The sequence below is a fragment of the Aythya fuligula genome, chromosome 2 (genome assembly GCF_009819795.1).
Source record: "Aythya fuligula isolate bAytFul2 chromosome 2, bAytFul2.pri, whole genome shotgun sequence".
NCBI lineage: Eukaryota > Metazoa > Chordata > Aves > Anseriformes > Anatidae > Aythya > Aythya fuligula.
In genome coordinates, this window is record NC_045560.1 from 75,475,606 (window position 1) to 75,501,656 (window position 26,051).

The 26,051-nt window shown below is 37.2% G+C and overlaps 1 protein-coding gene across 6 annotated transcripts in view; it reads right to left on the bottom strand.

Annotated features, from left to right (window-relative positions):
• The window catches only part of CDH10 (cadherin 10), a 101,846-nt gene that overhangs the window by 54,754 nt on the left and 21,041 nt on the right, over window positions 1-26,051 (bottom strand). For 5 of the 6 annotated variants that reach the window (XM_032181603.1, XM_032181604.1, XM_032181601.1 and 2 more), the window contains exon 2: window positions 6,770-7,147. In XM_032181603.1, coding sequence (XP_032037494.1) covers window positions 6,770-7,000 — 231 coding nt within the window. In that variant the 5' untranslated portion in view covers window positions 7,001-7,147. Of the gene's footprint in view, window positions 1-6,769; window positions 7,148-8,565; window positions 8,756-26,051 lie in introns of all 6 variants that reach the window. The other variant, XM_032181602.1, reaches the window with a different exon arrangement.

Here is a 26,051-nt window from a genome sequence, read left to right on the forward strand (position 1 = left end):
ATTGGAACTATAAGGAAGAAAACCAACCAACCAAACAACAAACAAAATAAACAAACAAACCAAACAAACCAAAAACCCCAACATTTTAAAATAGTTTTCTCAGAGACTGAGAAAGGCAATGGCAGGAAACATACTCCAAAGATTAGTAGAACCATACTGACCTCTCAGTTTTGTTACCACTTATCATCAAATTCAAACCAGAACCAACCCTTTATTCAATGGAGTATTTATGCTGTAACTACCATCTCTACTGCACTTGGAAGATGTGTCCTGCACTCAGAAAAGAAACTCTACCTTCTCTGTAGCTTATACAGTGCTCTTCAAAACCATACACTGTTACAGATGAAATCTCTCTGACATACTGTATCACAGTTTGAGTTGCCAGGCTCTGAATCTATATTATTATTATTAAAGCAGCAGATCTAGTTGGACTAAAACATCTTTGAGGGTCCCTTCCAACTGTACTCTTCTATTTTATTATGGGCATGTGCCTGCTATTACTCTATTTACTTTTATTTACTTTTATTTACTACTTATTTAAAAATAAAATTTTAGTATATTTATAAATTGTTTGCACTCAAATATCGAATAAAAAAGTAAAGTGGAGAAGTTGAATAATCTTTACTCTCTCATCAAAACTACCAGGTTTTCACTAAAACCACTCGCTTGCTCCCCAGTGGCTTGCATTTGCTGTCATACCCTGTAGCACGGAAGAGCATTAGATCTAGCTGTCAGCTGCCGTATAGAAAAAGCAATATTCAGCTACTAGTCCCTACTCATATTTGCATTAGTTTCTTAGTAGACTTGAAATGTATTTGCAGATAGGGAAGTCACAGGAAAGCAATCGGATTGACACAGAAATATCTGTGAAGACATTCCCCAATGCCCCGCCCAACTGTTTTGAATGTGTTGTTTGTGAGGCACTTGTAGCAGGTTAGAATTAGATTGATTATAAGTATGCTACATGATTCTACAATATTCTGTTGATAACATCGAAAAAACAACAACAACAACAACAAACCTGTTTGAACACATATGAGCTATGTTACTGTACAGGGTGTGGGCGCCTATGGGTGTGGGCATGTGTCTGTGTTGCTGCATGTGGCGATGCCGGGGCTGCCCTGTGCTGGTTCCAATGGCCCCACGGCAGGGCACGGCTGGGCCCAGCAGCCAAGATGGCAGCGCCTCACCTCAGGGACAGCCTGGGGAAGAAAGGAGGGCACAGCGCTGCCGGCAGAAAGAAAGGAAGAAAGTGGGAGAAACAGCCCTGCCGGCACCCAGGGGGAGAGGAGGAGGAGGAGGGCAGGAGGGGCTCCAGGCGCTGGAGCAGAGATCCCCCTGGAGCAGGCATTTCCCTCCCTCAGCCCCTGGGCAGGCCTCACGCTGGAGCAGGGCACAGTGTGAGGAGGAAGGGGCTCCAGACTAAAAGCAGCCCACCACAGTTACCCTTTTCCACAAATGATTCAAGCAGAATTAAGCAGTAAGAACCAGTGACATATGACAACAAATAGGAAATACAGTACAGTGCTTGAACTCAGAACTTAAACATACCACTAATTGCATGTGAAATACATGCTTGACACAAAAACCTTTTAAATGCCTCCTAAGGGTCATTTTGGCAAGGAAAACCTTGGAAATTAATTTAATTTTCAACAAATTAATAACTCTGTACAGCAGAATTTAATATTTCAAGTCCTATTTCAATGAGCAGCTTCTTCTACTTTGCACCTCCTAGAAAAATGGCAATTTAAAATTTGTTTTCCTTAAGGGAACAACAACAACAAAAAAGTAATTATAACAAAGCCTGTACTCTAACCATCCCCCAAAATACCATTTATTATTATTATTATTTTTTTCAGGAACAATTGCAGCTTCCTTGATTTCACTTTCAATTAAAGATCATTAATAGTGTCAAACGTTCTAATAGTTATGGTGCCATAGAGGCCGAGGAGAAATAAAAATAGACTGTAAAACTAGTATTTGCTTGAAAGCTGAGCAACTTCAACCCTTTAGAGAAGCACTTTTAGAGATGATATCCTATTTTATTCACCGTAACTCTCCCAGTTATTATGACTTCTAAAACGATGCAAACTATATACATATAAAACTGTAACCATCAAAATAAAAAAAGGTCCTGTATCAAGCTTAGCGTTTTTCAAGCAATTGTCTGTATGCACCATAATGTGCATTTGCCTAAGACATAGATGTTTCTACTGAAGCAATATTGTGTCTTACAATTCCTTTTCATGTAGTTTGCATTGCTTCTATACTTGGAGTCTTGTAGGCACAAAGAATGATTTCTGTCTCCCTGGAATGACAATTCATGTTGTTTACTGGGGCATCACTTGCTGTGTGACACAAGGTCTTCTGGCAATTAGCTACCTGCATGTAAGTGATGTGAGTCTAGAACTGGCAACTGCCACAGACTTCATTGCCAGTGAGCATGTGATGCATAAGCAAACCTGGAACTAAAGTGCTTCCTCTCTTTTCACTATACTGGTTGGTAAAAAAAAAAGGCATATCCCTTTGATCGTAACTAGATTAGCACTGTTAAACAGCAGTTTTTCTCTAGCAGCATCTACACAGACATTATGCTCTGAGGTCTTTCCCTAGTGTCCAACTCATACAGTAATAAACATAAAGGACACCCTGTCTTTCAGTTCTGCTAAACCAGATTTTCTCTGCTAAGCTTGTGTTTGAATGGAACCACTGCTTAGTTAGCCTGTTTTCAAATTTGTAGGATTTTTTTGTTTCATTTTGCTATTTTTGCATATATCCATCCCCCCACACACCTTACTTTCTTTCTCTCAGACTGAAGTTTGCTCTATCTCCTCCAATGCCTCACTTGCCAGTCTGTTTAAAGGCCCACCGATGTATCCCCCATAGCAATCTGTCATATTCTTGTTATAAAATCATAGAACCATAGAATGGTTTGGGTTGGGAGGGACCCTAAAGATCATCTAATTCCACCCCCTGCCATGGGCAAGGACACCTTCCACTAGAAGCCTTCAGAGGCTGTGTTAGGTTTTGTATAAAAGCAAAAGACTTCCTAAATGTTGATCCCCCTCAAGTGTCAGTTTCACTACACTGCAGTATCTTCAATGAGACAAAGTTTTTGAAGATATAGAGCTGTGAACAGCTTGCTTTTTGCATCTACTAATCACACCAAAAATCCCAAATTAAATCTGTTACACAAAAATGTTTCCTATTTCACCTTGGCATCAGAATTCCAGATAAAGCAGATCACATTTCATTTATGCAGTTCATTTACCTCCAGCATGCTATGTATTACATGAAGGAAAAGACAACCATCACTACTGGGTTTACGTCTCAAGATTTTCATAGCTGGTGGTGCTGCAGGGGTGACCTCTGTGAGAAGAAACCATAGGCTACCCCCACGTCAGACAGAGCCCCTTCCAGCCAGCTCAGAAATGGACCCACTGCTGGCCATTGCTGAGCCTGTCAGAGACACCGGTGGCACATCTTAGAGAAAATATTTAAGAAAGGGTGGAGAGTGCTGTACAAGAGGAGTACAAGAAGTACCAGGAGTGAGAAATAACCGTACAGACACCCACACCAGTAAAGAAGGAGGGGGAGAGGTGCTCCGGGTGCCAGAACAACCAGGTGCCTCCTGCAGCCTGTGGAAAGACCGCAGTAAAGCAGGCTGTCCACCTGAAGCCAGTGGAGGACCGCGTGGGAGCAGATCTCCATGCAGCAGCCCATGGACCCCATGCTGCAGCAGGCAGATATGCCCAGAGGGAGGCTGCAGCTGGTGGAGAGTCCCTGCAGGAGCAGGCTCATGGCAGGAAGTGCAGCCTGTGGAGAGTAAACCCATGGTGGAGCAGTTCTGGTGGGAGCTGCTGCCCATGGGGGACCCATGCTGGAGCAGTCTGTTCCTGAAGGATGGACCCCAAGGTACAGACACATATTTGAACAGTTCTTGAAGAACTGTGGCTCATGGGAAGGACCCATGCCAGAGCAGTTTGTGAAGGTATCACATCCTAAGGGAGGGAACCATGCAGGAGCAAGGGAAGAGAGTGAGAAGGAAGGAGCAGCAAAGACAAAACGGTGTAGACTGTCCACAACCCCCCTTCTCCACTCCCTGATGTCACTCAGAGGTGAGGAGGCAGAAGAATTGTAAGTAAAGTTGAGCCTGGGAAGAAGGGGGTGGTGGTGGGGAAAGGCGTTTCTAGTTTTAGTTCTCACTATTTTACTCTGCTATTAATTGGCAATAAATTAAACTAATCTCCCCTAAGTTTGTCCTGTGACCAGATGGTAAGTGACCTTTCTGTCTTTACTTTGACCCATGAGTTTTTTAATCATATTTTCCTCCCTTTCCCTGATGAGGAGGAGGAGAGATTGGCTTGGTGGTCACATGACAGCCAGCCAATGTTACACCCCTACACAGTCCTTCTTTCTTAAAATAATAAATACTGACCTGAAGCAATGCGTAATGTCCAGAACCAGTCAGTAAGTACTCTGCTGTTGAGACTATGGTACTGTTTCACAGGCATGGATGACTTAAGGAACTCTTCAGCATTTACTGGATTACATATCCCATTCATTCAGTGAACCCCATTTCCATAACATTATTCCAGTAGAACCCTCTCAAGGTGACTTAACAAGTGAATAAATGAATACATAAATTCTATTCTGAATTGTAGACACTGGTTTCAAGAATAATGTGATATTCAACAGTTTTCAAGCTCCCTTGACAGATATATTGATGCAGGATACGAAACCTAAGAAAAAATATATCATTCATGAACTCAGAAAGCAAGCAGATGTAAATTCTTAAATCCAGATGAATCTGGTAGCCTCAGTCTGCAGTTTCTGCTGATCCTTTCACTGACATGTTTGTCATCTATTATTCTCAGTTTTAAAAATCATACTTAGTACTTACTGTTGACTGAAACCTGTTCATGACATTCTCTCATTGGTCACAAATAATTTATTTCTAACTTGTGCTCCTATCTCACATGACTTCCAAACACCACCCCAAAACATATTGCAGAGAAATTAACAGTTGGGTGTCATTTTATGTCATCCAAGTTTCCAAATCATTCTGGCTTTGGAGAAAATCAGATAAAAGGAAACATCCAGAAACTTATTGGCTAAACAACCTTAGTTGATGGCACAGAATGCACCTTCAGTAAGTTTGCAGATGACACAAAACTCTGATGAGTGATTGTTAAACCAGACAGGTGTGCTGCCATTCAGAGAGACCTTAATAGGCTGGAAAAATGGGCTGACAGGACCCATTCAATAAAGGGAAATGCCAAGTCATGCAGCAGGAGAGGTACATGCTGGGGATCAACCATCGGGAAAGCAGTTTTCCTGTGATGGCCATTGGAGCAAGGTGACCATGAGCCAGCAATGTGCCGTCTTAACAAAGAAGGCCAAAAGCATCCTCAGCTGCATGAGGAAGAGTGTTGCCAGCAGGTTGACTGAGGTGATCCCTCTGTGGGGAAGAGAGATATGGAGCTACTGGGGAGATCCTAGTGAAGGGCCGCTAGGATGATTAATGGCTGGGAGCATCTTTTTTATGAGGAGCCACTGAGGGGCTGTTCACCCTGGAGAAGGGAAGGCCCAGGAGGACCTTATTAACGTGTATAAATACCTGATGGGAGGGAGTGAGGATGAAGAGCCGGGCTTTCAGTGCTGCCCAGTGACAGGACAAGAGGCAAACTGAAACGAGAAATTCCCTTGAAATATAAAACATTTTCTGTGTGGGTGGTCAAACACTTGAACAAACCTGTGATACTCTCAGGTACTCCAGAGATACTCTGGAGTCTCCATCTTTGCAGATATTTAAAACCCAAGAGGACACAGCACCGAGCAAGTTGTAGCTGGTCTTGCGTTGAGCAGGGGAGTTCAGCTACATGATCTCCAAAGCTCTTTTACAGCCTCAGCTATTCTGTGATTTTGTCATTTTCAACAAGTGGGCACATCCCTGCAGTATTTTACAAGTTAAAAAACATGCTGATGTGAAAATCTGGATTATAGAACTTTACATTTCTGTGTTTATCACCAACCAGTGTTACTAACTGGTACCCATGATTGCTGCCACTAATTTCTGCTTTCAAGCACATCACCATTCTGAATTAATTCGTTACTTTCTTGTACCTGTTTGAATATTACTGTAGCATTACATTTTATATATTTTTCAATAAATTGCATGGAAAAATGTAACTGTTGACTAAAAATAATTTAAAGGACACTTCCAGACAGTATACATTCAGTGTATTCCTCAGGTGTACAAGCAGTTTGGCTCACTTCTGTTGTACTTTGCTTCTTAACCACCTCATTTCTACCACATGGTTGTTAATGAATTTTACTCACTGCAACTTATTGCAGGGAGAGTTGAAGAGGGAGAATATTTTTTCTTTTAAATAGGTTGCATTCTTCAAATAAAAGCACAGAAAATGAATGTATTATCTTGTATGAAATATGAAATATTCAAACAAGTAGTTGCAAAATGATTTTATAGTAAGTTATATTTTTTGATATAGAAGAGAAACTGAGCAGGCTGCTGGGAGTTAAGATGTGCTAAAGAAAATAAATTTGTCAAAAATGTCTTCATTTGTTTCATTCAAATATTTCTGAATAACTTTAGCAACTTTACTTTTAGTGATTCTAAGAGTAGTAACAGTGGTATATGTTGCCTGGAAATCTGCTTCTTATGCATGAGAATAAAACATAGGAAATAAAGCTCTGTAGAAAGATAAGTAAACTTGACAATAATGCAGAAATTTTAATGAGAACCTACCTTGCCTACATACTGGTAATCAGATCCTGTGTATTCTTCTAAAAGGAAAAACTGGTTCCACATCCAGCCGCGCTTCTGGCGGTGAAGGGCTTTTCCATCGCTGCCTGATGTACGTCCCACAGAACTTCTGGGTCTGAGATCAGGAGTCCTTCTGAACAGCATTTCTGTGCGGCAGGGATGTAGCAGCCACATCCAGAGCAACAGAAGTAACAGGACTTGCTGTATTGTCATAGTTCTCCACTGCTGATACTCTTCGAGCTGGTCAGCAATGGAGTCTACAGTTTTGTTTTTCCTGACTTGCTTTTTATGTTTTTAGTTGGTGATGCAGCCAAGAAGTTTCCAGCAGCTCATCTCTGAACTGCACATAGTAGCCAGATCCTGAAAGCAGAGAAGAAACATTGTAAGTTGAAATACATTTACTCCCTAGTGTCCAGCATCCCTGCTACCCTGCAAATGCAAAGCACTATGAGATACAGAGCAACGTGGTTAGGAATATAAAGGCTGTCTTGCAAAGGGAGAACATTGCAAATATGTTAGGTAGCTGCTTTCAAAGCCCTTCCTAAGAAAGAACAAGTGTGCACTCAGATGAACAAGTATTTTCCCATTAAATCCTTATAATTTAGAAATTTTCAAGGATGTTATTTTATATAGGCTGGGGGATTAATACTGGTGGAACATACACATTAAATACTGCAGTCTTTACTTCAAATGTTTTCCACCTGATTTGATTTACAAGAATTCCAGTGTTTTATTAATCTTACTACCAAGAGGACTGAAAAGCCAACAGAAAGTAGTTTCAGAAATGAGGAAATGGTAAAACACCAGTTCTCCAGGGTGTTTTAAATAGCAAAAGAGAACATCATATGCATTAGAAGAAATACAACATGACAAGAAGCAAACTTTTAAATAAAAAGTTATTGAGAAGAGCTTAAAATATGGAGAGATGCAAAGTTAGCCTTAAAACTTAGGATGTGTATTAAAAATGAGGACCTGTTTTGCAAGTATCCTGAATAATTTTAATTTTGCAAAATAGTGAAATGAATCTCATTGTGGCAAGTGATATAGCAGAAAGAAGGCAATCTCCTAAATAATCTTTGGTTTGTCTCAACTTTTTTCTTTGCTTTGCTTAAGGTTTTTCTTCTAACAGAAGCATATGTCATTTCATCAAGACAAATTTTGCCAGGTTCTCCTTTCTTTACTTAAATCCTAGCATGCAAAGTGTAGCAAATTTTGCTACTGAGATCATCTGGTGATTTCTTCCTTCAGTAAATCATGAAAACCTAGCGTTTGTCTTCTTAATAGGATATAGTTTCTGGCAATTTTAATCGGCTTTTAATCTTTTTTTATTTTTATTTTTTTTTAAATGTCCACAGAAAAAAAATGTATGGATTGGAGTTACAGTTCCTTGTATACTCTTCCACATGTGGCAGAAAAGTTCAAGTGGTAAAAAGCATGGGTTCTCTTTTCTCCTCTTATTTCAGTAGATCAGATATTGCACACAGCAGTCCCATGTGTCCTCTGGTTTTAATAACACTATACTATAGTTGACTATCATCTTAAATAGTTTTATTTTATTTTTCCAAATAGAACAATGTAAAACTTTCAAACAGTCTGTGTTTGGTTTTGATATTGATGTACTACATAAGATATTTCCAGGAAGTCTGTGTTGATTTAAAGAGTTTACAATAGTATGTCAGAAGTTTGGAGTGCAAAGCCTATAAAATGTAGTGGTTTCTTACAGATAAAAGAATGTGTGCACTAAACTAATAACTGAACAGATTCAGTTCAGGAACCACCTTTTATCTTCAGAATTAAATTCTCTCAGGACAACATTTTCACTTCTCCAACATTTGGAAGACTAAAGAATTTATCACAGCCACAGCTTTCAAGGACTTCAGTCTCAAGACTGTCCAAAGGCATTCTTTTTTATTCATCTAAATAAACACCACATTGTGTATCCTTTTATTTGCCCCTTCTTCCTTTCTCCTAAAAAAAAAAAAAAAAAAAAAAAAAAAAAAAAAAAAAGATTAAATTTGCAGTTGTGGTCTTCCACATCAAAAATTATTTGTCACAATTCATATTTATGTTCTTTTGAAACACAGGCATATTCAGTGAGAAAGAAAAGCTATGATTTATTCTCAAATACTTATTAAAGTTTCTTCTCAAAGACCACAGAAATTTAAAACTCGAAATTAACTTTTCAGGATTTTATTAGTTTCTGTAAAAATTGGAAAGCTATTAGTTTGTTTGAAAAGTATATACAGTAGTTTCTTTCTCTCTCTCTCTCTCTCTCTCTCTCTCTTTTCTTTTTTGGTTAGTTTTTCCTCTTCTTATTGCCATCACTATATATAATCCACTATTCACACATTATTATTTGATGTAGAAGTGTTGTTAAATTCCTCTTGGGAAATAATGCTTCAATATTAGGGGTTGTTATTGAATTTCCTTCTTGTTAAATTAGGTCAGCAGAATGAAAGCTCAGATGAAATTTGTTAAAGTTACAGAAGTCGCTAATGTACACGGACTTGGCAAGCATGGCTGCTTAATGGATGTATGTACCAGTAAGGTTTTTTCCCTCCTTTGAGACTCCTGTTAGAGTTCAGCTTCCTGCCCTAAATGTTTGATAGTCATCTACACTAAAGCAATAACATTTACCTTTAAAAATAACGTAGCAAACAAGAAACCCCAGACTCTACTAACAGCAATGAATAGCCAAAAAGTCATTAAATAAAAGCACAGAAATAGAGGAAATGTTTGAAGGAAACCTTTTAATATATAAGTAAAGAAAGCAGAAGTCCCATTTCCGTAATACTTTACACATTTGAGTTGCGTGCTATGCTGCCAGAACCAGGGCAGTCAAATTTATCATACGTTTTACAATTTCCTGAAAAACTAATTGGAATAAAGCCTAAATATTGGTGAAATTCGTATCTTAAAAGAGGGTCTGAGAACTCAGCAGAAATGTAAGTTTTGCTGGCTTCAAGTATTTTTTTTTTTCTTTTACAGAAGTGAAAGTTTTAAATAGTGTTAAATATCTTTAAATGAAACCATTTCTCTAGTAGTTCACTTTAAAACTCTCTCTAATTCTTCCAAGTTACAGTTCTCCAATTTTTCCCAATATAGAAAAGAAAGAAAGTAAAAGACCATAAACTTAGAGCTTGCTAAAAACTATGAAATGGGTACCATGATTCCATATTTCTGTGTAACACCCCTCTAAATTATATTAAATATATACAGAGGAACACTGTGCCCCTTTCTACTCAGTGTGTTTCTGTTTTATTTTTATTTTTATTTTTTGGATCATTCTCCAGTATGTAAGAGATGTATCATCAGCAAAACTATAAATCATTTCACATTTAGCTTTCAGCTACTAATTTTAAAATAATTAAGCAGTTCTCATTTTTCACATGTTAATCACTTCTGTATCTCTCAGAACTTAGGCAAAAACATTTTAATGCAACTTCAACTGTATTCCTGTGATTTCAGATGTAATTTTCTCAAAATTTTTAAAATACTGTATTTTGCGTGGTCAGCCATGCAAACCCCCTAATGATACTAAAACATACTTTACACCATTTGAAACTCGTGAGATTTAATGGATATATAAGATGGGCCATTAGTACCCTTAACTGACACACTATGAGGAACAGCCTTCTTATCAGTTAGACTTCCATTTACTGGTTGTTCCTAGCCATTGATCTTTTTCAGCTGAGAAATCCACATTTCTGTAGTATTAGTCTTTCTGCATTAATGTGTAGCTGCTTTTGGAGTCAGCAAAATTATATTTCAAATAAAAACTGTAATATGGATCAAAAGCTTGTCTAATGTCTTTTAATCAAAGAAATTTTAGTGAGCTTCTCTCTTCTGTGAAGGGCAACTCCAGCCGTCATCAGATTTTCCATGGGATAGCTGCCATCTTTCATTTTTGTTCCACATGTAGCTTTGGTCAAAGCTAAATGAACTGAGTTTTAAGTCTGGAACAATTCAGATAGTTTGTTTGAAAACATTTATGCATTTCCATTTCTGGTTTCTCTATTTCTGTTTCAGTTGGGAGGCATAATCTAGCCAACATCTCCAATCTTGTCTTTCAGCTCTTTATTTCTACATTCATACCAAAGGAAAACAATTTTGGAACAGGAGATGCTTCCTGAAAAATTAAATTAGGTTAAATTACACTGGAATTTTATGAGGAGAACAATCCTTATTTATTTATTTTTTTTATAGTGGAAGATGCTGTAACATACTTTTTGTTTTGTTTTTGTTCTACAGAGGTGATACCAATACTGTTCTTCATGCACATCCACAGTGAGAACCATTTTTTTATTTTCTGTCCAATTTCTCAAGGCCTTTGCTTCCTTTCCAGTCACCAGAACAGTGCTACCACCACAGGCTGCATATCGTCTTTCAAAGTGGCTACAGCCATCAGGTGTAATACATATTGCTACCATTTTGGTTTCCTCTTCATAAGATGCCTCTCTATTCCAGTAGAAATCTGACTCCCAGTTTAAGATGTCATAAACAAATTCAAAACTATGGCTAGGTTTTGAAACAATCTGAATTACTTAAACTACTAAAAATGAAAGCAGAATGACAGCTAAATGCAGAAAAAGCTCAATTTCAAATTAAGACTCAGAAGAGCCCAAAGCTCATCTAATTTAGTTTTAACTTTCTTTGCCATCTCTTTATTAACATGGAGAAGAAAGTTCCAATGCTGTAGAAGCATGTACTTGAAACAGATACCTTTGGAAGAGGCTCTTTTTCAAAACACAACAGAATATTTGTCTGTAAGTGTAACTTACAAGTGTAATTTATCCCTTAAGGGAAAAAGACAACATTTTTATAATTTTTTTTTTTAAAAAGACTACTTGAAGCCAACAAATAAGCTGTTTCAAATGATCAATTCTTAATGGATTCTAATCTCATCATTCATTTTATTATAGATTCATGTTCCTTGCTTTATCTATTCTGTTCCAATAAAATTGCCTGAAGCTGTTCATAATGTAATTGCCTAGTTCTGAACTAAGGAGATAATTGGTAAATTGTCAATAAGTTGCTCATTTTGTAGCCTCCAGCATAACACTTACACACTGCAGTGACCACACTTACAGTTATTAAATTATAACATGAATTTGCAAAGTAGTCAGCTGTACCTTTGACCTTTAGAACTCAATCCTCTTTATGAAGTCCTGCAACACTTGATCCACTTAGGAATTTTAATTCGAGTATGCTAAATGCAAAAAAAAAAAAAAAAAGAAGCTAACCTTTCAGGAATTATGCAATTTAATTAGTAATAGTAATCCTATTTTCCTATCTTCAAAGCTACTTCACTCAAATGAGAGTTTCTAATGTTACTTTCATAGTTCATGGAGAGAAAGACTGGAAAAACAAATAAAGAGGAAATACTGAACACTATAACTTTTCCTACAAAAGTTAAGCAATATTTTAGACAAGAGAAATTTCATAGACACAAAACTTATGTCTTATTTTTAAGCATATATGTATAATACAAATCCTAATTGTTATTAAAACAAACAAACAAGCAAACAAAACTAGTGTGCATTATACTCATTTTGAAGTGGAAGGTTAAAAATCCAGTTTTATCTACTGGCAGGGCAGTAAATGGCCTCCACCTGTAACCCTTCCCTGTTTTTGTTGAGGAGGACAGAAACCCTCAGTCTTAGGACACAGCGGAACATTGGGCATACACAGAGAAAAGGCAGTAGATGTTATTAAGTTTTCATGCTGTACAATTTTGTCTGTTTATTAGTGAGTCTCTTCCATATTAATTACTTCACTTGGATATCTGACAATAATTCTTTGCTCTCCCTATATGATGACATCATTTTTTCTCACAGCAAGACATCAAGAGTAGCACACTGCAGTAATTCACTACGTACGCATTGACATGTAAATTTGCTTTTGTCCTTAAAATTTTGGGAGAGAAGTTTTGCATGCAGTGATGACAAAATGTAGGTGATGTGTGGACATGCAAAAGTGAGTTAAATCTATCATTTCTGACCCCTGTCAGGTGCCCATAACATTTTATTTCTACTGTTCTCCCTTCTAGATACCTCTTTCCTATCTGACTGGGAAAAAAAAAAAAAAAAAAAAAAAAAAAAAATTCTGAGTATTCCACACAAAACTAAAGAAGTTATCTAAAATGTGCAGGATAAGATTTAAAATAAATAAATAAATAAATAAATTGAAAAGTCATAATAGATTGTATAGGAAGAAACTAAATATCAACAGTTCTGGAGAATATAATTGAGGCATTGGAGTAAAATAGGTCCAAACAATCTCAGTATTGTGTATTTTTTCATCACTCATCTTCTAAGTCATGAAACAAAACTCATATAGGGAAAAAATATATATAAACAGCAATACTACTTTAAATATAATCCATCCTCTCCACTGATCCTCATTTCAAATGTTGTGTCAAGGTTTGAGCATCACAGTACCTATATGTAAATAGTTAGAAATCCAGCTGGCAACAGTGTTCAGAAAAAGAAAAAGAAAAAAAAAAGCAACAAAGTGTTATTTTTGAGGAAAGGATAACTACATCTATTTGTGTAATATTCATAAAAAGATGGAGAAGGTGGTAAGACTGTAGTTCTCAAAATCAGAAACACTGTTGAAAATAAGAAATTACTCTAAATGTCCACTGCAGATAGTATAAGCAAATTATTTCAGTTACATTACAAATGACTTCGGTTAGGCATTGAGAAAAACTTCCTATCTATTAGCAGAGGTAGGCAGCAGCCAAAATGAGGTGGGACTGAAGGTTCAGAAGAGCAAGCTGATCAGTTTTCTTTCAGGAATGGGTTGCATGCAGCTGGTGTGAGCAGAGGATTTCTCATAGTCCTTTTTTAGCTATCCTGTAGAACTCCCCCCCATATTTTTCCATGTCATTATTTCTCATTATGTCTTTTTAATGTCACCAGTGGTTACCCTATTCTCTAAAATATGAATACGTATTATTCATTCCTGATCAGCTCAACTCCATCCTTTTCCATTTATCTGATTTCATCTCAAAACCAGATGTAGATATACTATTATGGCTTGAAAGCAACTTAAATTCTCTTGTTTTCCAGACAGCGTATCATCATGCTTTTCCACATAAAACGAACAGTTCTAGCCACACAGTTCCCTCAATTCCCTGCCATTTAGGTAAGGACTGTGCCAATCCCCTGAGTCTCTCTTCATAAGATTTTGGAGTTGTATTTATCCCAACAATTGTCTGTTATATTCTTCCAGTTTGAACGTGAATTTAGCTCTTTCCTATTTCTCCCTGACTTCATTCCATGTACTTCCTAAATGATCGCCCCCATTGTGTTTAGCCCATGGCCATGCTGCCTTTTAAAACATCCATATTCCATTATTAGTCGAGTCCTTTTATGAAGGTGGTCCTCTTCTTCATCCATCCATCCATCCATCCATCCATCCATCCATCCATCCATCCATCCATCCAACAAAAAACAAAAAAGCAGTTGCAGGTTTTAGTATTTGATTACACTTCCTTTTCTCTTTCTTTCTTTCTTTGTTTATTTAATAAAACATGCACCTCTCAATTTAAAAATCACTGTTTTGATATTTAGCGTGTATGCTAGGGGAAGAGGAGAAGAGTGTGTTGGCGGAGAGGAGGACATAATAACATTGTAGTTTGGACACGAGCATACACTGAAGGGTATTTGTACGGACCTTGTTAACAACACCACATTTGCTTTTTCTTACTCAGTTCAATACGTCTTTCACAGGCCATGATTTCTTTGGAAATGAAAAGATCAGCAAATTCTGTCTGAAGGTTGTTAAGAGGCAAAACTGAGAGACCACTGAATATCTAGACTTGGGAACTTAATATTCTTTCTCTCTATCCTGAAGGGTTTTCCCAAACAGGGCAAGTTGTAATGAGTAATGCTAAATGGTTACAAAAAAGACATTCTTTTCCTTCAGGGCAGGTGGGATTTTAAATTTCCTAGTCCTTGCTGTCCACTGCTTTCACCTGCCAGCAAACGATCAGCCTTATTAGAGAAATAGAATAAGCACAGAAGCTTGCCAAATATCTAAAAACTCACCATAATCTCATCAGGAGTTTATATCTTCAGCTCAGGCTGAAACCTTACAGCTTCAGAGAGCAGAGGCAGTTCACTAAAGCATAAAGAACTGGGGCACTGAGAGACCGTGCCTGCTTAGAAAACTGTGTAATTTAATAAAGTGCTCATTGATGTCTACTCAGTGGCTCCTCAAACTTGTGTTAGTGCCTGTGCCTGCAGCATGGACAGTCCCATTCTTCCTAATTAGATGACAGCAGGAGGATTACATTCTTTCTTAGCAGACAGGAAGAAATAGAAACAACCACTTCTCAAGGAAACTCACAGTTGAAATGTACAAAAGGAAAACAGTTTAGGAAAGCTAGTTCAGACATATCATTGTTATATCTCAAATTTATTAGAAACATTAGTATTGAGAAATGCAGCTTAGTATTCACAAATACCAGAAATGTCATATGTGGCACTACAAAATACACCCCAAATGACAAGAAGGTTTATAATTACAATGCATTTGAAAATTCATAGAAAACAAACTTCTTGGACTTTCATCTTGTGCTCAATTCCATTATAATTATTTTAACATATTAAAAAGTGCTACTATGGCTTTTGGTATTCTTCTCAGTTTACATAACAAACTAAAAATCACTTTGTGGGATGGCTGAGGGTTTTTTGGGGCAGGGATGATCTGAAATAATGAAAAAAAAGGAACAGTAATACCTTTTCTGATACTGGTTTGATCTGGTTGGATACAATTATAATTTAATCATCATTAGTACGCTACAATTACAAAGCCTGCTTTATAACCAGTTTTTAAATTGTATCAGGTGTTAACCTATGAGAAACCTCTGTTAAGAATATACTACGTATATGTATATTGTCTAATAAACTGTGCCTAACATCATACCATCTACAATATGAAGACATATTTATGTATGATGTATATATGTATGATGATATATATGTATGACGTATAACATCAACAAAATGAAGTACTGTAGGTCAGGTATTCATTGATGCTGCCTGTGCAATGCGAAGCTTTTGGCTGTATGATGTGTATGCATGAAAATACCAGCTAACTAGGAGATCACATCCTATACTTTTGCTCCAAATGGTCCTTTCTTTAAAACAGTATACAACAGGCTGAAACCAACATCTTTCCAAAATTAGTTTGGCACCATCATTAACTATAAAGACCCGTAATTCACATAATAAAAATGCACCATTCTTTCCATATCTGAAAGAGAAAAGGATGTGTCTTGACTAATTGCAAAAATAGATATCTACTCCTAAGTAGGACATCTCTCTTACAGCAAGGCATCCTATATAGGCACGATGAACCCCTGGATGACATGGGTCAATTAGAAACTTCAGCAGTGGGGAAATTTTCTCTTAGGAATGCTTCTATCTACTTTAAAACTCCACCTGCATTGTAATTATACTGATATTCAGACATCTCTTCCCAGTCACTAAATATTCCTTATGCATCTACTGACTCTGTTGTATGACCTTGGGTACCACACTTGTATCAAGACTGTTCTGAATGTCTTCTGCAGTATCTGTATAGTTCTATGCTTTATACAATCTCTGCTACCATCTCAGTCTTCAAGGTAAGTGTTTGTTAGGCCAATGTATGTTTCAGTTGGACCAGCAAGCATTGATGGAAAAGTCAGATAAAGTTGTAGATTTCAGGAATACTCTCTGAGCAAATCTGATGATATTTAAAACAACTTCACATAGTACAGCTTTTTTGACATGTCTTTCATGGTTGCTGGTTATACAGGAATAGACATGTTAGTCTGCTGTTTTTTTCTATACACGATTGTTTAATGGTTTTGTGGTTGACCATAGAACCTGGGCAAATGATAGTAAGATTGGAGTAGACCAGAAAGAGTCTACTGAATTTGAGAAAGAGAGCTATTGAATTTGTGGTGATAGATGGTAGGATTGAGCCCACTCTTCTAGTACAGATGTCATACATGTAGAACACTGCTTGACAAAACAAACACCTAAAAAAATTACTCTTTCAGGGAAAAAAAAAATAATCAATGTGCTGAAGAACACTTATAACACCCACCTCAGCAATGCAAAGAGGAACTCTTCCTAGTAAGAACACACTTCTGCAGAAACAGATCACTGAATTCTTTTTCCTTAATGTAACATGCTTGACACACTGTGCTGCATGTTTTTTCTGGGAATTATGTTGGTGGAAATCAGCAGCCCTATGCACTGGAATGAACTTGCATGGACAACTGATGAAGGGTTACACTCAGCTTCCGCAGGAAACACTCCCCCTCCCCCCCTTTTTTTCCCCGCCAAACAGTCATTCCATCTTTGATCTTTCACTTCCAGTTTTCAAGGGAAACCAACAAAATATCTTTCAAATATATGCCTGGAACAATACTTCAAAATTCAGCTGGAAACCAAGAACAATGGATTCAAATGAATTTCTGATAATATTGAATTTTACAGTATTTCTCCCTTCCCTCCTAACCACTGTAGGTCCACAAGTTATAAATTACCTTTCTCTTTCCTTTGAGAGCTACATTTTTTTTTATTATTATTATTTATTTCCTCAGCACTCTTTTCATATCAGTTTATATCATTGGTGGCAACTATATATTCATATATATATATAGTTTTACATATGTATACTTTTCAGAGTAAATATAATTGATAGCTATCTAATTAAAATTAAATAAATTGTCTTGAACTTGTGTTTAGTCTTTGAGTCCATTGTTTCTATTTCAGATCTAAAAAAGGTCATCTGTGTCTGAAAGAATGTAATCTTTTTCCAAATGCATCCAGAGAGGCTCATAAAATACACTGCTCTTTTTTTTCAAAAAGCTACACTTCATCTGTAAGTCCTTGGATCATTACAGTTTCAGCAAGTCCTTATGGACACTAACAGTTCTTATGGCAATCATTATTGCATCATCCAAGAAGCAGAGAAAGAATATACTCTTTCCTATTATTCAACAGAAGACAATAATAATACTTTATTATTTTATTCTAGTCTCTGTTAAGAAAAAACTCAGATGAATACAGACTAAGTGATCACCTGAGATTGCAGAGCAAGTATGTGATGGGCAGGGAGGCACATTGCATCTTCTGAAGTTTCAAGGTACAATACTGAATGGTCTTTCATTTATCCTCTTTGGAGAGACTTCTATTATGTAGCCTGTAGTTATGCATCCTGCTTCAAGTCTGTTTGATGAGATCATCAAGTTTATGAATTGTAATGAACATAGTATTAGCCAAGTTAAATCATTCAGCTGCTCAATGAGGTATGTGTGTGTGTAGACAAAGAAAAAAATACTAAGTACCTCTCTGTAAGATAAAGCTATGCTCTGAAGAGCTATAAATACACTTAAATTACTGTAGATGTGTAACTTAAGTAATAGAGCATTGGTGTAATTGAGTGTGGACTGATGAGCAACGAGACAGTGGAATAACAAGCAGCATGTCCATAGTCTGTAACAACACTAACTGTGTTTTACAGAGGGTATCTATGCTATTATATGAGAGAGGATATACAGACCAGAAAGTGTCCATGTATCACTTTCAAATATGTATAAAATAAATGTAACACTTCATGCTGGCTGTCATTAAAATTTGTCATACTATATATGAAAAGAGGAAGGTGGTAACGTATTTAAACATGAATACTAAGAACTGATAAATAATAAGAGAATGAATCATGATGTGTCAGGAACTGATAAAGAGACATCCAGGAGAGACATTGTTCTTTCTCAAGAAGCTACTCAAAACTGAAATCACTTAAATGGCTTTCGGTACATGGGAAGGATTTATCTCTCTGCTTCACTGCCTCAAGTAAAGAAACCTAAGAGTCAAATGAAATATTGAGTGGAATTTTCTGGGTAAGCATCAGTAGCACTTATCTTCAAAAGATGTGAGATCTAAGACAATTTCAGAAATCCATTTGTGATTCCTGCATGAGCAGTTGTCACTGGAGAAAGAATAGCTAAACAAGGCCCATACTGACAAACAGGACAAAATGGAGTGTGAGAGAAAAAAGACTGCAGAGAATGAGCACCCTCCATTTCCTAATCTCCCAAACCTTGCTTAGCAGCAAGTAGTGAAGCAGTAACATCCTTCGTATGCAACATGAAGAAGATATTCCAGAGTAATGACATTTGCAAGCAGAGGTGTAAGACAGCAAGCAAGAAAATAGCTCTGACTTGCGGTACAATTTAAAAGGAATGTTCATCCCATATTTGTATGTGTGCATGTTTTCCTTCCCATGTTTTACCTTGGGAAGGAAAGATCTTCCAGTGCAAGTGAAAGTCAGCATTTCAGTGATTGGGCTAAAGAAAGCAGGGCTTAATGCCATGCAATTAAATTTAAGCTTGTTCTTAAAAGAGCTGTGAAGGGAAGAGAAAAAGAGACTGTCTGGGAAATTTCCCAGACCTTGGCATTCATCTGAGATGTTTTCTGGTGGTCTGCCCATGCTGCCTTGAAGTAGGAAAGATGACAGACAGATCCTTAAGAAAAGTCCACTCTGTCTAAGGCTTTGAATTCAAGTTTTGAATTTATTGGCTTGGCCAAGAGTGTGTTAGAGAGAGAGAGAGAGAGAGAGAGAAAGAGAGAGAAAGAGAGAGAGAGAGAGAGAGAGAGAAAGCACTGTCTTTTGACATTATACTAGGTGTTATACATTGTAAGATACGATCTTAAAAATGTATTAATGCAAGAAAGGAGCCCAGCATATTTTCTCTCCAAAGTATGACTTCATTAACTCCAAAATCATTCACAAATTTCATACATATGGCAGCTAATCAGACAGATGTTAATGAGTTCATTCATCTCCAGGAGTTTGTTCTGATCACCAGGTCTTAAGATCTCTCATAGTCCTTCCCACTGAAATTATTCAACTCTGTGTAGAGTTTTAATAGTTGATGAAACATTGAAAAAAAAATAAATCGTAGAGAGTGGCAGCCACCTAGTAGTCACTTCATTTAAGACAGCCCCTGAGGAACTAAAATCAGACTGGCACACGCTTTGTTGGGTTAGAAACTGGCTGGATAGCCGGGCCCAAAGAGTCGTGGTGAATGGAGCCAAGTCCAGTTGGAGGCCAGTCACTACTGGCGTCCCCCAGGGCTCGGTCCTGGGGCCGGTCCTCTTTAATATCTTCATCAATGATCTGGACGAGGGCATTGAGTGCACCCTCAGTAAGTTCGCAGATGACACCAAGTTAGGTGCGTGTGTCGATCTGCTTGAGGGTAGGAAAGCTCTGCAGGAGGATCTGGATAGGCTGCACCGATGGGCTGAGGTCAACTGCATGAAGTTCAACAAGGCCAAGTGCCGGGTCCTCCACCTGCCGCGCAATAACCCCAAGCAGAGCTACAGGCTGGGAGAGGAATGGTTGGAGAGCTGCCAGGCAGAGAAGGACCTGGGAGTGATGGTGGATAGTCGGCTGAATATGAGCCAGCAGTGTGCTCAGGTGGCCAAGGAGGCCAATGGCATCCTGGCTTGTATCAGAAACAGTGTGACCAGCAGGGCTAGGGAAGTGATCGTCCCCCTGTACTCAGCTCTGGTGAGGCCGCACCTCGAGTACTGTGTTCAGTTTTGGGCCCCTCGCTACAAGAAGGACACCGAGGTGCTTGAGCGGGTGCAGAGAAGGGCGACGAAGCTGGTGAGGGGTCTGGAGAACAAGTCCTACGAGGAGCGGCTGAGGGAGCTGGGCTTGTTCAGCCTGGAGAAGAGGAGGCTCAGGGGCGACCTTATCGCTCTCTATAGGTACCTCAAGGGAGGCTGTAGCGAGGTGGGGGTTGGTTTGTTCTCCCACGTGCCTGGTGACAGGACGAGGGGGAATGGGCTTAAGTTGAGCCAGGGGAGTTTTAGGTTAGATGTTAGGAAGAACTTCTTCACTGAAAGGGTTGTGAGGCATTGGAACAGGCTGCCCAGGGAAGTGGTGGAGTCACCATCCCTGGAAGTCTTCAAAAGACGTTTAGATGTAGAGCTTAGGGATATGGTTTAGTGGGGATTGCTAGCGTTAGGTCAGAGGTTGGACTCGATGATCTTGAGGTCTCTTCCAACCTAGAAATTCTGTGATTCTGTGATATGTAGCAAGGTAATGTATTATAGTTGCTGCTAATCTGCATTCTGGCAAAATCTCACTTCTCTTGCTTTCTACTTTCTAACAACAACTAATTTTCCTAGGAACCACACTAAATAATAATACTACTAATAATAAACACAAACTGGTGTTTTCATCAATATTTTCCAAGGTGCTAACATGTTTTTGAAAAAATAAAAATAAAAAGACTTGCAAGACCAGATTTCCTATGTATCAGTCACCAATAACTCCAACTGGCCATGAATTTCAGGCTACTGTTGTTGTTCTATTTAGGGACTTGAAAAGTGAAGCACTCTAAACTGGGAGCACCTGAACAGGTTGTTTATGATCCTTCTGAGTGAAAAGACTTTCTTCTTTTTTTCTTCTCTTTGTTGGTCACTGGGGACATGAAGAAATGATAGATCTGAAGCAATCATACAACAAGACTGCATTAAACTGTTTGACAGTAGCTAGCAGAATACAACCTTTCTTGGCTTTCATTTTTTATCTTTTTTTTTTTTTTTTTTTTTTTACTGAACGGCAGAGTAACATCTGTGCAGTAAATTCATCTTTCTTTTGCACCATTCTGTAGTTAAAAGAACAAGGATTCAATGTCATTTGCAGATAATTCAAGAAATTTCATACAAATTTCTATATTAGTGATAATTCAAATATTAAATGATTTTTTTTTTTTTTTTTTTACTTTTATTGCGGGCATTTGATATATTAAAAATGGTAGGTTGTGTGTGAGACAGGTGAGGATTACTCTGGCAACAGAACTTATCCTTCTGTTCTTACAAAACATGCTGTCTTTTTGTCTAATCAGACATCAAAACTGGAACACTGGAATATTGTGAACTAGCAATTTGCAGGTAATATACAGGAACTAGTATCTATCCATGTAATACTTGAAACCAGCATCTGCTGTAGAATTTTCATTCTTTTTGCTCAAAGAAAGGAGAACAAAAATTAAAAACTTAAACAGCATCTTGAATGGTTTTTGTTTCTTGTTCGCTTCCCTTTAAAACTGGTATTTTCCTATCTCTTTAGTATGCAATTAATCCATTGCTATGTATCCATTGCTGAGTAAGTATCCTTTTATCTGTTTGTAGATACATAACATACATAGAAATAAAATGAACAATTAACTGTGCCCACACCTGTTTAACTTAAAACTTTATAAGCCATTCAACCATCTATCTGACAGCACTTGCTATAAAACTATTACAGTCTGACGTGCTCTAGTTTTGTAACCCCAAAACATTTCATCTAATTAAAATGGCTGTGTTCTGCCATTATCAAAACCAACTTAAGCAACAGAAAGAAATCTGTGTAATACTAAAATTTGACAAAATAGCTAATTGTAGCTGTACTCCTCCAGCTTTTCTTTTTTATCTTGACCTTGTTTTATTCCTAGTTCTTAAATAAGTACAGACCACTGCTTTGTATATATGAATATTTTCTTCCTTTTCCATCTTAGAAATTTTCTGTGGGCAGCGTATTATGGAATTCTTCTCAGTGTTTATATCTGATTAATAATTCTGTTCAATATTCTGTTTCAAGTAAAACTATAGCTGCTTCTCTCATAAGTCCGCTCTGATCAGCTTGTTCAGCTGTGCTTCATTTGTTCTTCTTTTCCCCTGTATCACAAATTCCTCTTCCAATTGGACATGAGTAAAGTAACAACCAATAACAACTATCCTGAACAACTTTCCCTGTCAATAATAGCCAGTCCTTCTTCATCACATCCAGGCAAATTATCTGTTCCATAACGGCAATCTCTAGACTAGAAATGAAAAGCTCTAAGTTTCTCTACTACATAGAATCTATGCCTGTCCACACCTTATCCAAAATGGCATTGAGTCTTACTACTGTTTTGCTCAAATGATTTTCCAGCCACACCCCATCAACAAAACAAATTCAAACACTGTATACTGTATATTGGTTTAACCATTTAGCTAGCAAACAAACAACTAAAACAGACTGCAAGAAAACTTAGGATGCTCCAGTACAATTGTGAGATAACTTTGTCATGGTCAAAGGAAAATGGATTCATACGACATACGTTTATCTAACTCTTTCTTTTGTTAAACAATGAATAGTTTTAGCTAAATATATATATATATATTAACAAATAGAGTTAGAAAAGCAATACTTTTTTTTTTTTTTTTCTTTCCCTGACATTCTAATGTAGGATTACATTTAGCCCAGGAAAAATAGTTGATATAAATTAATATCTACCATGAATTCTGTGGTTTTACATGTGAAGAAATTGTTTTATTACCCATGCAGTAGTTACAAAATTTTTGAATTATCTCCCTCCTTTATTTTATCTTGTTGCACTTTATTTTTGGTATTTTGAAGCTAAGATTAATAAATGACTGTTTGGAAATAGTCATTGGAAAACTGGAAATCAAATAGTACTTTTAATTAAATAGATAAATTATTGGAATTCTTTGTCAATTTTTATCTAGTCTCTAGCTTTTGTTTCTGTTTAGAGACTGCTTCATCAGAATGTGCACAGCTATTTATTTAACATCAAGTTTTATTTTCATCTGTCTTTTTTTCAAATGATAGAAATTATCAATAATTAATGATGTGTTGGTTTTAGCAGCTTACTGACCACAAAGCATTTTTTTTCCACAAAAGCTTTAAAGAGTTACAGGGGATGATTCCTTCCTTGTGCTGTATTATATGTAATGTTTCAGTGCAATTTCTTAACATGAGGTAACGTCTTAGGTAATATGTACACATTTTTTCTCTACAGAACATTCTTCTGTAAGCTTACCAAAGGTCTGTAACAACAAGTGAAGAGAAATCTCTCATGTAAAGAACCCAAATAGATAACCATGCAGAGACTGCAGAAAAATAATTATCTAATTCCAAGAGTCAACAATGTACTCAAATAAAGTGGCTTCTCTGTGATAAACAGACTTCCATCTCCTTCTTTCCTTCTAAGTGAATACATAATTATGTAAACATCATCTAGTTCCCTGAGAAAACTGCCTTGAACAAAGATGAATTCACCTACTTAAAGGCAGACTCCTTCAAGTCTCTCAAAGAAGGAATCAGTTCCTTAATTTTTGCAAATAATCTAACTGAAATATACATCTATTTATGTGGCAAATATTTATATAAGTAGCACGTGTGACAATATATAATATGTTGCAAAATTCCACAGCTAAAGCATTTTACATAAAATTTCTTTACTCCATGTTTAGAACAAAAATAGGAACCAGACCTGTCCATTTACCAACAGTTTTACCAACATTTTTACCATCATTCAAAACACTTGCAGAGAGGGAAGCACCGTAGATGTACACAGAACTGCTTGTCATAGACAGTCCTTTACAAACTTGAGTTGCAAGGTCATCAGAAAAATCTGACTCTCATGTCTTCTACTAGCACTGTCATCTAAATGCTGGCTGAGAAAAAAAAAAAATCTACGAAGATACACATACAAAAGTACACATACAGAAACAACATACCTAGATACCACCTGGAAAAAATATTCTGGGAGGTGTTGATATAAGAAATGTTGACTTTCTGTGACGAAAATCACTGCTGAGGAAGCAAATCCATTTCCTTCTAAGGCATACTATGACTTAACTAGTAGCTAAAGTTTTGTCCGATCTGCCTGATATATTTACAGAACAGCACCCAGCTTCTCACTTCTGGAAGGCTTATGGCAGGCTGAATCTTCGTCATACTGCTCCAAGCATTATTTTTTGTGCCTGCCAATAACAATGAATGGACCCAATGCTAGCATCAACATGGAGAAGCAATGCTGAATTTAAAGCTGCCTATTTGCAGCTTGCTTTAAGGTAAAAGAAGCAATTGCACAAAGCTTAGGACTTCAGATGAATGTATGAGAAGAATGTTCATCAAGGTCCAAAAAACCCACAGTTTCCAAATTGGAAATAAAAGTGATTCTTAACAGGCTGTAAAGGTCACATCAATTAAATGGTAATATCTACCATCAGCTGTTTTTGATGTCATTGCTGTTTTTTTCTTATGGCTCCTTTGGTTCACTTTTGCACCAGTTTCCATGCAATGCCAGTCACAATAAGTTATTTATTGTACCCTGTAATTCGAACACAGATTTTCATTGGTATGTTGACAGTTCTCCCTTCTTTTCCTAACATTTTCATTTTATTCCTGGTATTTCTTTTAGTCCTCTTCCAAACACTTGTTGGAGAAAGGCAGGCTAGCATAAGAATCTGATGTCAATAAAAGCATTATATTACTACAGGGATGTAAAGGATCTGTTCTCAGTTTCAGCAACAAAAAGCCAGCTACTTCAGTGACTGAAGTGTACTTGCTGAAGATATTCACTGATGTCACTCAGAGCACAATGTGATTTAAAGTACATGTTAGCATACATATATTAAAAAAAAAAAAAAAAAAAAAAAACTACAAGGATTTTTCTTGAAGTGATCAGAAGCACAGAACTACAATGGTATTATATATATACACATTAGCAAAGCTTTAGATAAAATGTCAAGCAATGAATTCCTCCCTCTCCTTTAAATATTGTTATACAGTAAAATAGATATATCATCTCTAATAATTGTTATATGAGTGAAGACTGAAGAAATCAAGTGTAAAGTTTTCCTGTGCTTATGAACAAACCTTACCATTTCCAATATTTCATCACATTACTCAATGTAACAATGCTAGCTGAATGACAGTGAAAAGAAAAAATAAAGCAACGCATTGGATCTAAAAGACAGGGACAGATGTTTAAAAAATGGTCACATACTGAATATGATAATGAAAGTCATACCATTGAAAATTTTGCACCTTTTTGGCAATTTGTGAGGGAAGACATCAAACAGCACCTAGCAGACAGTGAGGTCAGCACCAAGTAATGTCAGGCAGCTCCTGGGCCACAGCAGCAGCACTGCCACTGTCCTTTCCATCCTTAGTCCTGAAAGATACTGCATGTGTGCCCCTGCTTCTGGTCTGCAGTTGGACAGCAGCCTCTTCAAAGCCTCTGTATCTCAGTTTTCCCAGTTCCTGTTCTACAAACTGTTCCAAAATTGAGTTGGAAATATTCCTTCCCCCAAAACCTCTTATGCAAACTGCTGAGGTCTGCTACAAATGCTCATCCATGTGCAGGTATGCAAGTATTGTCAACGTTTTTCAGTGAGCTATTGGG